Source organism: Arachis hypogaea, chromosome 18, assembly GCF_003086295.3.
Source record: "Arachis hypogaea cultivar Tifrunner chromosome 18, arahy.Tifrunner.gnm2.J5K5, whole genome shotgun sequence".
Taxonomy (NCBI): Eukaryota; Viridiplantae; Streptophyta; class Magnoliopsida; order Fabales; family Fabaceae; genus Arachis; species Arachis hypogaea.
Window position 1 is genome coordinate 19,048,128 of NC_092053.1, and position 12,061 is coordinate 19,060,188.

Genomic DNA, 12,061 nt, shown 5'->3' on the forward strand with positions numbered 1-12,061 from the left:
AAATAAGTGTTTAAGAGGTATAAGAATAATTCTATGAATATAGAATGTAAGACATGAAATAGAAGTTATCATGTGTTGTGTGTCTATAATAATTCTATGAATATAGAATGTAAAACATGAAATAGAACTTATAGAACTTATCATGTGTTGTATGTCTATCTTGAGATATAAATATTGGTGCCTTTTATAGACATAAAATTGATTAATGATATTCATGTTATGATCGTTTGGTCATTAAGATGGAAATGATGGTTATTAAGTCGTAATGAATGTGTCGGTTACAAGCAAAGAATGAATGATAGTTAACGCCAAGTTATAACTTATAATGCACAATAAAGATCGAGTTATAAGGTGATGGATTAAATTTAATTGTAAACAAAGAGTGTCATATGACGTATTTTTTTGTGAAATTAGTAATATATAATGCACCTGTAATAATATATAAGAGAGATAGAGTGTGCAAAGGAGAAAGAAAGATAAAAAAAAAAAAAGAGAAAAAGAGAGAGCTACTTAATTTTGGAAGAAAAATTTTTATTTCAATTAAAATGAGAGAGTGTCATGTGACACATTTTGGTAATAGATTTTAGAAATTGTGGTATGCTAATTAAAAAGCCAAGAGAGATTGTGAAGAAAGGAGAGAGAATTCTTTAATTTTACAAAAAAAAATATTTTATTTTAATTGAAATGAGATAGAGTATAATGTGACATATTTTAACTTATAAATTAATAATATATAACAAATTTTAATTATAATTATAATTAAAAAATATTATGTGATATATTTTAATTGTCAAATTAAAAATTAATGATAATATATAAGATAAATATAGTGAATTGAGAAATAAGAACATAGAAAAAGAGAGAGAATGAAGAAAAGACTTCTTTAATTTTAAATTTTTTTAACTTAATTATAATAAGATAAAGAGAATATATTATTATTTTTATTTCTAAAATTTCTTGACCAAAAAAATTTACTTTGTATTCATAAAAAATGATTAAACTAATATTTTTATAAATAAAAATTTAAAATACTAATAAAAGTATCCATAAATAAAATTTAAGTTTGAATATTTTTATCACATATAGAGGTTATTTTTTGTGGATACACAACAAATTTAATTTATTTATAAATAAATTTGTCAATATTTTAAATTTTTATGAATAAAAAATTTAATAATTTACTCAATTTTTTTTTAAAAATATTTTATAAACTTATGGATACAGATCGAAATGTCTAATGACTTCATAAAATTATTCAAAAGCATTGTTCAATTCATTAACATCTATAGAAACATGCATTATCGGGCTTTTTTATTTTTTATGTTTTTAAAAAATAATATAATATATAGATCTCATACAAAGAAACATGAGGAGAAACTTAAATTTTTTGAGAAATTGAAGTAACAGGGTAACACTTATCACTATCAGTTTTTTCTCACGCGCAATTAAGTATGTATTATATAGCATTAGGTGGTATTCATGATAAATAAGGTACTAACTGGCAAGTATTTAGTCTTATATTATTGACTAATAATAACTTAATTGGGCCGTATGAAGTGAACAATTGACAAATTCCTGTTACCTAACACAAAATAATAAGAAGAAAAAGTAAACCAGTAAGCAACTTTCAACTTTGACAGAGAAGGCAATTCAATGAAACCTTAGTACAAGTTATTAAGACATTTTCTACATTTTCTGCTTACAGAGAGACACTCAGATTCACACTGTAAATGGAAGACTTCACAATAATGATTCTCTTATGCTTATTTTTGATGAACCATATGGTGGCTTCCACTGCAAGGGACACTATTGATTCACTGCAATCTATCAGTGATGGTGAGAAAATAGTTTCAGCTGATGAAATCTTTGTATTGGGATTCTTCAGCCCTGGAACTTCCAAGAACCGTTATGTTGGAATCTGGTATAACAAAGATCCAACAAAGGCAATAGTGTGGGTTGCAAACAGAGAAAAACCCCTCACTGGTTCCTCAGGGGTTCTGAAGCTCAACAACACGGGAATTCTAGTCCTTCTTGATCATAACAGCAGTCTTATTTGGTCCTCCAACGCAACAAGATCCATCCTGAATCCGGTTGCAAAGCTTTTGAATTCAGGAAATCTTGTTGTGCAAGAAACAAGCAACAATGGTGCTAAGGAAGAAGATTTCGTATGGCAAAGTTTTGATTATCCAGGCGACACGGTCTTGCCTGAACAGAAGTTAGGAATAAATCTGAAAACAGGACAGAATCGATATCTAACCTCATGGAGCAGCTCGGATGATCCGTTTCCAGGTAGATATACTTTACAAATCGATATCAAGGGATATCCTCAAGTATTCATTAAAGAAGGTGCAAACAAAAGATTTCGTGCCGGATCATGGAATGGAGTTCAATTCAGTGGAACGCCACAAGTGAAAGGAAACCCAATCTTTAGATATAAATATGTTTCTAACGAGGAAGAGATATATTTTATGTATGAACTTATCAATAATTCAAACCCTCATAAAGTGGTTCTAACGCCGGAGGGAATCAACCAGAGAAGCCAGTGGAGTACGGACACATCGACTTGGATCAACTTGGCAAGGTTACCGGCTGATGATTGTGACTACTATGAAACATGTGGAGCTTATTCTAGTTGTAATGTTAACAACTATCCAATTTGTAGTTGTTTGGATGGATTTGTGCAAGATAATAATAAGAAGGAGCAAGGTTTATCAGATGGTTGTGTAAGAAGAACATCATTGGATTGTTATGGAGATGGGTTCTTGAAGTATTCAGGGCTGAAATTGCCAGATACAGAAAGATCATGGTATAGTAGAAATATCAGCATTGAAGATTGTAAGATGATGTGCTTGAAGAATTGTTCATGTATGGCTTATGCAGCTTTGGATATAAGTGAAGGCGCAAGTGGTTGTTTGATGTGGTTTGGTAATTTAAATGATATTAAAGCCCTGAATCCAAATTCTCTTGAAGATATTTACTTAAGAATGGCTGCTACAGAACTAGGTATAAGTATTTTCTATTTTTTTTAATTATTCTTTTTTTCAATTTTCTGCTATTTATTAATTAATTGTTTATTTTCGTTTAACGGGTGCATTTTTTCTTCTTATAGAGGAAAATAAATCACACAAATCAAATGTCCGAAAGAAAAAGACTATCATCATAATTTGTGCGTTATCTTCTAGTGTTCTAATCATATGCTTGGCCTTCATCGTCTTTAGATGGAAGATACGAAGGAAAGGTAGTTAAGTAACTCTTATATTATTTAAGTGATGTGGAAAACAGAGCATGTATTGCATTTACATATTACATGATGCTAATTATGTAGATGTAACAAGTGACCAACAAGAGGAAGATCCACAATTGCCTTTGTTTGATATGTCCACAATTTCTTCTGCAACAAATAATTTTTCAACCGATAGCATTTTGGGAAAAGGTGGCTTTGGTTCGGTATATAAGGTAGTGAAACCATTTGCCTTTTGTTTTACACAAAAAAAACACTATATATGAAAATGTTACATTATATATATTGTTACAACTTTCAGGGTGTATTAAAGGATGGAAAAGAAATAGCGGTTAAGAGACTCTTACAGAATTCAAGTCAAGGAATCCAAGAGTTCAAAAATGAAGTTATGCATATTGCCAAACTTCAGCACAGAAATTTAGTGAAACTCCTAGGATGTTGCGTTTATGCAGAAGAAAGATTGCTAGTCTATGAATTTATGCCCAACAAAAGCTTGGACTACTTCATATTTGGTTTGATTTCAGAAATCCTTTATGATCATTCAATTAAGTTGCAAGTGTACTCTCTATCTTGGTGAATGAGAATTTTTTGTTTGAAAAACATATAATAATGAATAGACTACAATATATTATTTTTCTTTTCAACACTTATTATCTTTTATCTACAGAAATTATATATGCAAAAAGATTTCCACTAGAGGTTTCGTATTAAATTATGAGATAATGTGTTAATCCATGCACTATTCAATTACTTCTCAACTTAAGTTTACACTCTTACCACAAGAAAGATATAATTGACTACCTTTTGAACAGATGAGAAGAAGAGCATGTTACTAGATTGGACTAGGCGCTTTGACATTATCAATGGGATTGCTCGAGGTCTTCTTTATCTTCATCAAGATTCAAGACATAGAATAGTTCATAGAGATCTTAAAGCTGCTAATATTTTATTAGACCGTGAAATGAATCCAAAAATTTCAGACTTTGGACTAGCTAGAAGTTTTGGAGGGAACGAAACAAAAGCAAACACAAGACATGTTGTTGGAACTTAGTAAGTCTCTTATGCTTTGCTGATTGTTAATATGGGTATCTATGATGGCTTGGCTATATGTTTGATTTTTTTTTTTTCCTTTTTCTTTCTTTTTCTTTTTCCTTTGGTTGGATGTGCACAGCGGATATTTATCACCAGAGTACATAATTGATGGAGTTTACTCAACAAAATCCGATGTATTCAGTTTTGGTGTATTGGTGTTAGAAATAGTGAGTGGAAATAGAAATAGAGGATTCATTCATCAAGATCATCAATTTAATCTTCTAGGACATGTAAGTGTGTAACTGAATTCTAATAATAATTTGTTATATATGTTTCTAATCTTAACCACAAGCTTTGCAAAAAATATATGCAGGCATGGAAACTATTTATGGAAGACAAAGGGTACGAAATAATTCATGCTCCAATAAGAGATACATCAAATTTATCTTCAATGTTAAGATCAATTCACGTGGGACTACTTTGTGTGCAAAAAAGTCCAGATGAGAGGCCAAACATGTCATATGTTGTTCAAATGTTGACTAGTGAATCCACACTACCTCTACCTAAAATGCCTGGGTTCTTTTTAGAAAGAGAAATGGTTGATGAAGGTTCTTCTTCAAGTAATAACAGAACATGCTCAATCAATGATGTCACAAATAGCATAGTGGAGGCTAGATAGGTAAAAAATTTCATATGCGGATCAAGAGATTTTTGTATATATACTCTAGAAGTTAAGAACATCTTAGACGTCAATTATATTTTAAAAGTTTTATATAGTTATTTTATTATATATATGATTATTTGTATAAACTTACTACTGTACAAGTTAATCTAGTATACCACTATGAAAATTGTTTCTTTCAAACAGAGTTATTGCAACAAACGGTCAACCAGCTCTCACGTGCTCAAAGCAAATGTGAGTTCTGAAAATCAGATGATCAAGCAACATGTCAAGAGCGTAGCAGGTTGTAGCAGGAAGCTGGAAATCGAAGTGTTGAAATATATATAGTCTTCATGCACTTCTAAATTTGTGTATAATTATTAAGAGAAATATAAACAATCTACGTATAATCACTTCTACTCCACTTCAGCACTTGTCTATTAGTGAAACACATTTGGAGATCGAAATTTGTAGGTATGATTATCAATAAATAAACTCTGGCTATGCTACACCTGCGGTACATAATCGGTCCTAAGCTCAGATAAAGGAGGAGGGTTGTGTAGGCATTCGACAACCAACATAAAACTTAGTCGAATCTTCATGACATGGATTAAAGACGTTATTGCGCTAAAGCTAAATCGTTGCCTGGAAGCAACGCACTGCATGGCTCACGTTCAGTGTCAAATGAGTAGGAGCCGCTGCATCGGTGCTTGAATGTAGTGTTAAATGAGTAAGAGTTCTCGCATTTTCGTGAACGGACGAGGGTAAATAAGCTAGTTCACAAATTATATGGCTGGAGTTAGGACTTGTATAATTATATGGATGGAGTTAGGCAATTCAGAATCGTGGAGGGAGATACAGCCACAAAAGCAGACCCAACCCAAAGAATTCTACCCATTCCTAATAGATCCATACTCCTGGCTTGGTTTCCACCCACTCCAACGCAGACCCTCTTCCTCCATTAACAACATATGAGAGCTCCATGAACGTTGAAGAAGATGATGTTCTCGTGGACTCACTGCATGCTACCGTGGACGATGCTTTTTCCGGTCACGTCTTGTAATACCCTACTGCACAGAGCTTTACGTTTAAGTTGTAAAACAGAGGTGATGAGGTATTACGACGTTCAAAATAAAATATACATACATAATATAACTAAAGGAATATAATATTTGAGGAGCCTTAAAGGGTGGTTAAGCAAAAAATCGCGAAAAGAAAAGCGCATTACACTCGAAGACGTAAAATTGGAGAAAAGATAAGGGTAAGACATGAGTATATACAAAGAGTCAAATACCAAAATACAGAATATCAGGCTCCAGACGCAACCTGTTAAGCTAAGGCTGGCCGGAATATAAATACATAAGCATAAGTATATATCCCAAAATAACCCAACATGCATAAAGAAGGCACTTAGTTCTCCAAAAAGTCTCTAAGAGGATTAAACATCATATATATATATAGGAGAATCTATGAACAGAAGATACATAACAGACAACCCCAAAATATAACTTCCCAACTTCGCTTGCCATAGGAACCTCCAGACGCTCACCAAGGCACATCTCGACCTGCATCTGAAAACAACAACATATATATGGAATGAGAACCGGAGGTTTTCAGCATGGTGATGGTGCCCACATACATAATATATAAGGTCCCAAAAAGCCAGAGGCAATCCTAGAACTCTGACACCCAGATTTAAATCTTAAAATTTATAAATTGAAAACCATAAACATGGTAAGTTATCTAAGGTTCTTATTACTAATTCCTTTCTAACTTAAGTCCTAATGTCCGCCTTCCTCCAATCCTCCAAAACTCCTGTACACAGACAAGCAAACACAAGTAGGATACAGATACAGCAGGTAGCAGATATAGCAGGTAACATAATAATCACATAGGCAAGTCCAATTAATGCACAATCAAACAAAACACACATATGCATATGATGTATGCCTACCCTATGGCTGATGAGTCTCATCTGTTGATTATACAGCCAACCCGACATGTCCGGTAGCTAACCCGGACATCGTCCTCTTGAAAACTGGTGAGCGGTAAACCACCTCGATTCTCCCTATCTGCGGGCAGTAAACCACCTCGATCCCCACAGACATTTTCAATTAGAAAATAGCACACACGTGGGCGGTAAATAACCACGATCCCCACAAAACAATTTTCTTTAAAATCTGGTGCGCGGTAAATAACCACGATCCCCATAAAACATTTCCATATCAAATTCATCCTCATCATCACTCAATTCATTCAACAATTATCATCATCACACCTCCCATTCCGTTCATCAATAATTCATACTCAAAACATAATTCTCTTCTTAACTAAATAAAACTCAAAACATAATGCATTTCCTTTCTTTATAAATTGAAGTCAAATAATATAATTCTTTTATCCATACTTGTCTAAATAATACTTCAAACCAAATTTTTTATTTTTTATAAAAATTTTGGCAGCATTTCCTTTATAATTCGGACTTTGCCACTCTCCTTGGGTCCCAACCAAACTACTTCTGAAACCATTTTTAAATCATTTCCAATAAGCAAACCAATTCCAATATCGAAATCATTTCTAACTTATCCTATGGTCATCTAGCCTATATTTTCACAAAACATTATATATTATCTACAAGAAACCAAAACCATACCTTGGCCGATTTCTCCCTAAGTTTGGAAGACTTCAAAAACCTCTCCTTTCACAAGCTCCAAGCTTCCAAACATCAATTCCTCAAACTTAATCACTCGGATTTCGTTTCAAACTGCCCAATTGAACTCCAAATCAATAAGAACACAATCTAATTCACACAATATCACTATAATCATCATAGGTTTCACTAATTCAATAATTCACAATGTTTCAACAGTTCCTTACCTTACCCATGGATGAAATGGACAAAGGCCAACACTATCCACGACCTAATTCGACCCTAGAACATCAATACCACATCATCTCTCAAAATCAAAACTTTAAATTTTAAAATTAGGGGAGAGTGGCTAGGTAAGAAATTGATAGATTCTTACCAAATTGATCTATTGGTTTTGTCAAGAATTCCAAGATGAACGCATAGCCACTGATGGCTCGTCAATTGGAGCTCCAGATTGAAAGTTACGTGGAATTGAATTTTTGAAGGAGGGTTTCGTTTGTTTTCTCCTTCTTCCTCGGTGTGAAACCCATTTTGTGAAAGAAAGGAGGCTGAATGCCTCGTTTATATAATGGGCCTTGGCCAAGTTTGGGCTCGATTCAACCGGTTTGGCCTGTTGGCCTGTTTTTGGGACAAAATCTTTAAAATTAGTATTAAAATTTGTATTTTAATTATTTCTTCCATTCTAAACTATAAAATTTAATTTTTTAATTTCTTTAAATAATAATTAATTTATTGGCTAATTATTTATTAATTTCGTGAGTTTTACACGTCTCGTTACTGCCTCTGTGCCAAGTATATGAAAAAAGTGTGGAAAAAGCATGGAATTCCTCCAAAATTTTACACGTCTCCTAGCTCATAGAATTTTGAATCAAATTTTCCAAGATTTTCTTTATTGTTAAGAACAAAACATTTGCATCCAAAAACATGGAAATACTTAAGATTAGGAGGGTTCCTTTCCAAAGCTCATATGGAGTTTTCTTTAAACCTTTCCGAATGATGGTTCTATTCAAAATATAACAAGCTGTATTTATAGCTTCAGCCCAAAAAAATTTTGGTACATCATTTTCACAAAGAATTGCCCTAGTCATTTCTTGAAGGCTTCTATTCCTTCTTTAAACTACCCCATTTTGTTGAGGAGTTCTAGGACATGAAAAGTTATGTGCAATACCAAAATTATCACAGAATTTTTTAAAATCTTGATTTTCAAATTCTTTTTCATGATCACTTCTTAAGTGGGCTATTTTCAAATCCTTTTCATTTTGAATCTTTTTACAAAGTGTGGAAAAAGCATGGAATGCATCATTCTTATGAGCTAGGAAGAGAACCCAACCGAATCTAGAGTAGTCATCCACCACCACCAAACCATAATGTTTACCTCCTAAACTTTGAGTTCTTGTTGGACCGAAAAGATCAATATACAACATTTCCAATAGCCTCTTGGAGGAAATTCCATCTTTAGATTTAAAAGAGGATTTTACTTGTTTGCCTAGTTGACAAGCATCACAAGTAATATCCTTATCAAATTTAATGTTAGAAATTCCTCTCACCAAGTTCTTCTTAACAAGCTTAGAAATTTGGTACATATTTGCATGACCTAATTTCTTATGCCAAAGCCATTTTTCAGATTCAAGTGAAGTAAAACATGTCACTTTTTTTATCTTTTAAATCCTCAAGAGTTAATCCATACACATTATCACACCTTTTAGCTTCAAACAAGATTTCACCAGATTTTTCACAAATAACTAAGCAATCCAATTTTCTAAAAATAACTTCATAACCAAGGTCACATAATTGGCTAATGCTTAGTAAATTGTGTTTCAAACCATCAACAAGCAAAACATCATTTATGAAAAAAGAGAAAATTTTACCAACTTTTTCTATGGCCACTATTTTTTCTTTTCCATTATCACCGAAAGTGACAAAATCTCTATCATACTCATCAAGCTTGATGAGGAACGTTGCCTTTCCGATCATATGCCTAGAGCACCCACTATCCATATACCAGATGTTGTCTTTTCGCTTGGATGCTAGGCAAACCTACAAAATAAGCTCAAGTGACCTTAGGTATCCAAATCTTTTTGGATCCTTTGATGTCAAACCATCTTCTTTGTCCCAAGCCATTATAATCACACACAATCTTGTAAACCTTGTTTCCAATCATTCTTTTACTAAAGAAGCACTGAATAGGAGAATGTCCATTCTGATTGCATAATCTACAAAATCTTTGAGTTGCTGTTTTTCTAAAGCTTGTTGGGTTTTGAAACCTTACATCATTTGAAGATGATGCCATGTTTGTAAAAGAAGGTTTTTCAACAGATTTTGCAAATTTATGAAAACCCAGCCCAGCTTTATCATAAAGAGGTTTTTGACTAGCCAAAAGTTGATTTAAGTTTTCAGAACTTTGAGCAAAGGTGGCTAAGTCCTATTTAAGTCTTTTTACCTCTTTAAGCAACTTCTCATTTTCTTCAAAACAGTTAAGATATGCAACTACAGAATGCTGTTTTTCACAAGCTTTTATTTCAGCTTTCAACCGCTTGTTTTCCTCAACAAGATCAACAGCGGTTTCAGCCTCTCTCAACTTTTCTTTCAGAAAACCATTTTCTGCCTTCAGTATTTCTATTTGAGACTCAAGATCTTGATTTTCTCTTAGGAAACATTTAATCTTTTCAGAAATATGATCAATCATAAGATGAAGGTCTTCAGTGTCAGGGTTATGAAAAACTACCTGCTCTACGTGATCGACCATAAGGCAGGTTTGAGACTTAGTTTCAGATTCTTCATCTTCATCAGAGTCGTTTTCCAAGTCTTCCCAAGAAGACATGAGTCCTTTATTCTTTCTCCTTTTCGGCTTATCCTCCTTCTTCAGCTTAGGGCAATCGGATTTGAAGTGTCCAGCCTCTTTGCAGTTGTAGCAGATCACTTTGCTGAGATCCTTCTTTGCCTTTCTTGAGCTGCTTCCTCTGTTTTTCTCCTTCAGTTTCACCATTTTCCTGAATTTCTTAGCAAACAAAACAAAATCATTTTCAGATGAGTTATCACTGGATTCATCATCCAAAGTTTCAGAAACAAATTTGAGAGTAATTCCTTTCCTTTTTGTATCTTTTTTCAAATAAGTGTTTTCAAAAGCAAGAAAATTTCCTCTCAAATCATCATATGTCATATTATCAATGTTGCTACTTTCAGCTATCACTATTGCTTTTGTTTCCCACTTTTTTGTGAGACATCTCAAAATTTTTCTCACAAGCACAGATTCAGGATATGTGATTCCCATAGCATCCAAGCCAGTGACGATGACGTTGAATCTTTCGAACAACTCATCTATCATTTCTTCTTCCTTCATTGAGAATATTTCATACTCTTTGTTCAGCATGTCTATTCTGGTCTTCTTCACTAGGGTTGTGCCTTCATGAGTAATTTGAAGTTTGTCCCAGATTTTCTTTGCTGTTGTGCATCTTGATACCCATCGGTATTCCTCGAAACTGATCGCACAGTTGATGGTAATCAGTGGCTAAGAGAAGGGAGGGTTGAATCTTAGCCCCTTTTTGCTGGGTATTACTTTCTACCCTTTTAAAATAGCTTCAGGAGATTTTTCTGCTTTTTTTTGTCTCATAACCAGTCAAGAGATATTTTCTTTTTGTCTCGTAACCAGTCAGGAGATGTTTTTCAATTTTGTCTCCTACTTAACAGAAATAGAAATAGAGTAGAAGAGAGAGAGAGAGAATCACACCAAGAAGTATCCTGGTTTAGCTGCTAAATACAGTGCAGCCTACATCCAGTCTCCATCACAACAGTGACGGAATTTCACTATAATCATTTGATTACATACACCAATTCTCCCTAGGAACTACCCATTCCTATCTGGGACAAGTCCATAATCTATACCCAAAACTGAACTTGACTTGGTCACCTACCAAGCTTTCAACTGCTAAGTGCTAACCCAACTTGCAAGGAGATTCCCATAGAATCATGATACACAACACATAGATGTACAAAGGATCTCTAAGACATCTATGGCTTTTTCTTTAATTTTGTACACTCTGTCTTTTTTCTCTCACTGGCTTTTTTTTACAAACCTCACTCTGTTTATCTTTTTCACCATGAGACTCAGACAGACAAAACTAAAGAAAAGAAAACAAAATGAAACACATTGAAGGAGAAGAACTTCTGTTAGCTTGGGTAGCTTTGAGAACTCTGTACTTTCTCTCCTTGTCTCAACCCTTGGCCGTTCACCCTTATTATAGAAGGGAAAGCTTCTAAGGTTGAAACCGGTTGAACCAAGCCACTTTCTTCTTCTTCAATAATCAAAACCGGTTTGGACAGAGAGAAGAGAGAGAGAGAAACTGAAAGCAAAATCAACATGCAATTACCTCTCTCTCATCATTCTCCTCAAGCTTCATCAATCTGAGCCTTCCATTTTGACTTGGTCCCCAAGAAGGATTTCTGACCCTTGATGAACTCTTGATCCTTGACAGTTCCT

General features: G+C 33.7%; 1 protein-coding gene across 2 annotated transcripts; it reads left to right on the top strand.

The window, feature by feature from the left end:
- The first annotated feature begins 1,607 nt into the window (after nucleotides 1–1,607).
- Nucleotides 1,608–5,366, top strand: LOC112769181 (G-type lectin S-receptor-like serine/threonine-protein kinase At4g27290). 2 transcript variants are annotated; one of them, XM_072225744.1, is made up of 8 exons: nucleotides 1,698–3,003; nucleotides 3,110–3,238; nucleotides 3,326–3,456; nucleotides 3,543–3,753; nucleotides 4,054–4,291; nucleotides 4,413–4,563; nucleotides 4,647–4,952; nucleotides 5,142–5,366. In XM_072225744.1, exons 1-7 carry the CDS (start codon nucleotides 1,731–1,733, stop codon nucleotides 4,950–4,952), a joined length of 2,439 nt encoding a protein of 812 aa, XP_072081845.1. In that variant the 5' UTR covers nucleotides 1,698–1,730; the 3' UTR covers nucleotides 5,142–5,366. The 2 variants fall into 2 exon arrangements, with proteins under 2 accessions (XP_025669408.1, XP_072081845.1); XM_025813623.3 differs by lacking the exon at nucleotides 5,142–5,366 and having other exon boundaries at nucleotides 1,608–3,003; nucleotides 4,647–5,138.
- Nucleotides 5,367–12,061: the final 6,695 nt, after the last annotated feature.

Coding starts and splice junctions, on each gene's coding strand:
- LOC112769181 (XM_025813623.3), top strand. CDS start 1,731: ATGGAAGACTTCACAATAATGATTCTCTTATGCTTATTTTTGATGAAC. Junction 3,004..3,109: donor AATGGCTGCTACAGAACTAG/GTATAAGTATTT, acceptor TTCTTCTTATAG/AGGAAAATAAATCACACAAA. Junction 3,754..4,053: donor CTTGGACTACTTCATATTTG/GTTTGATTTCAG, acceptor CCTTTTGAACAG/ATGAGAAGAAGAGCATGTTA.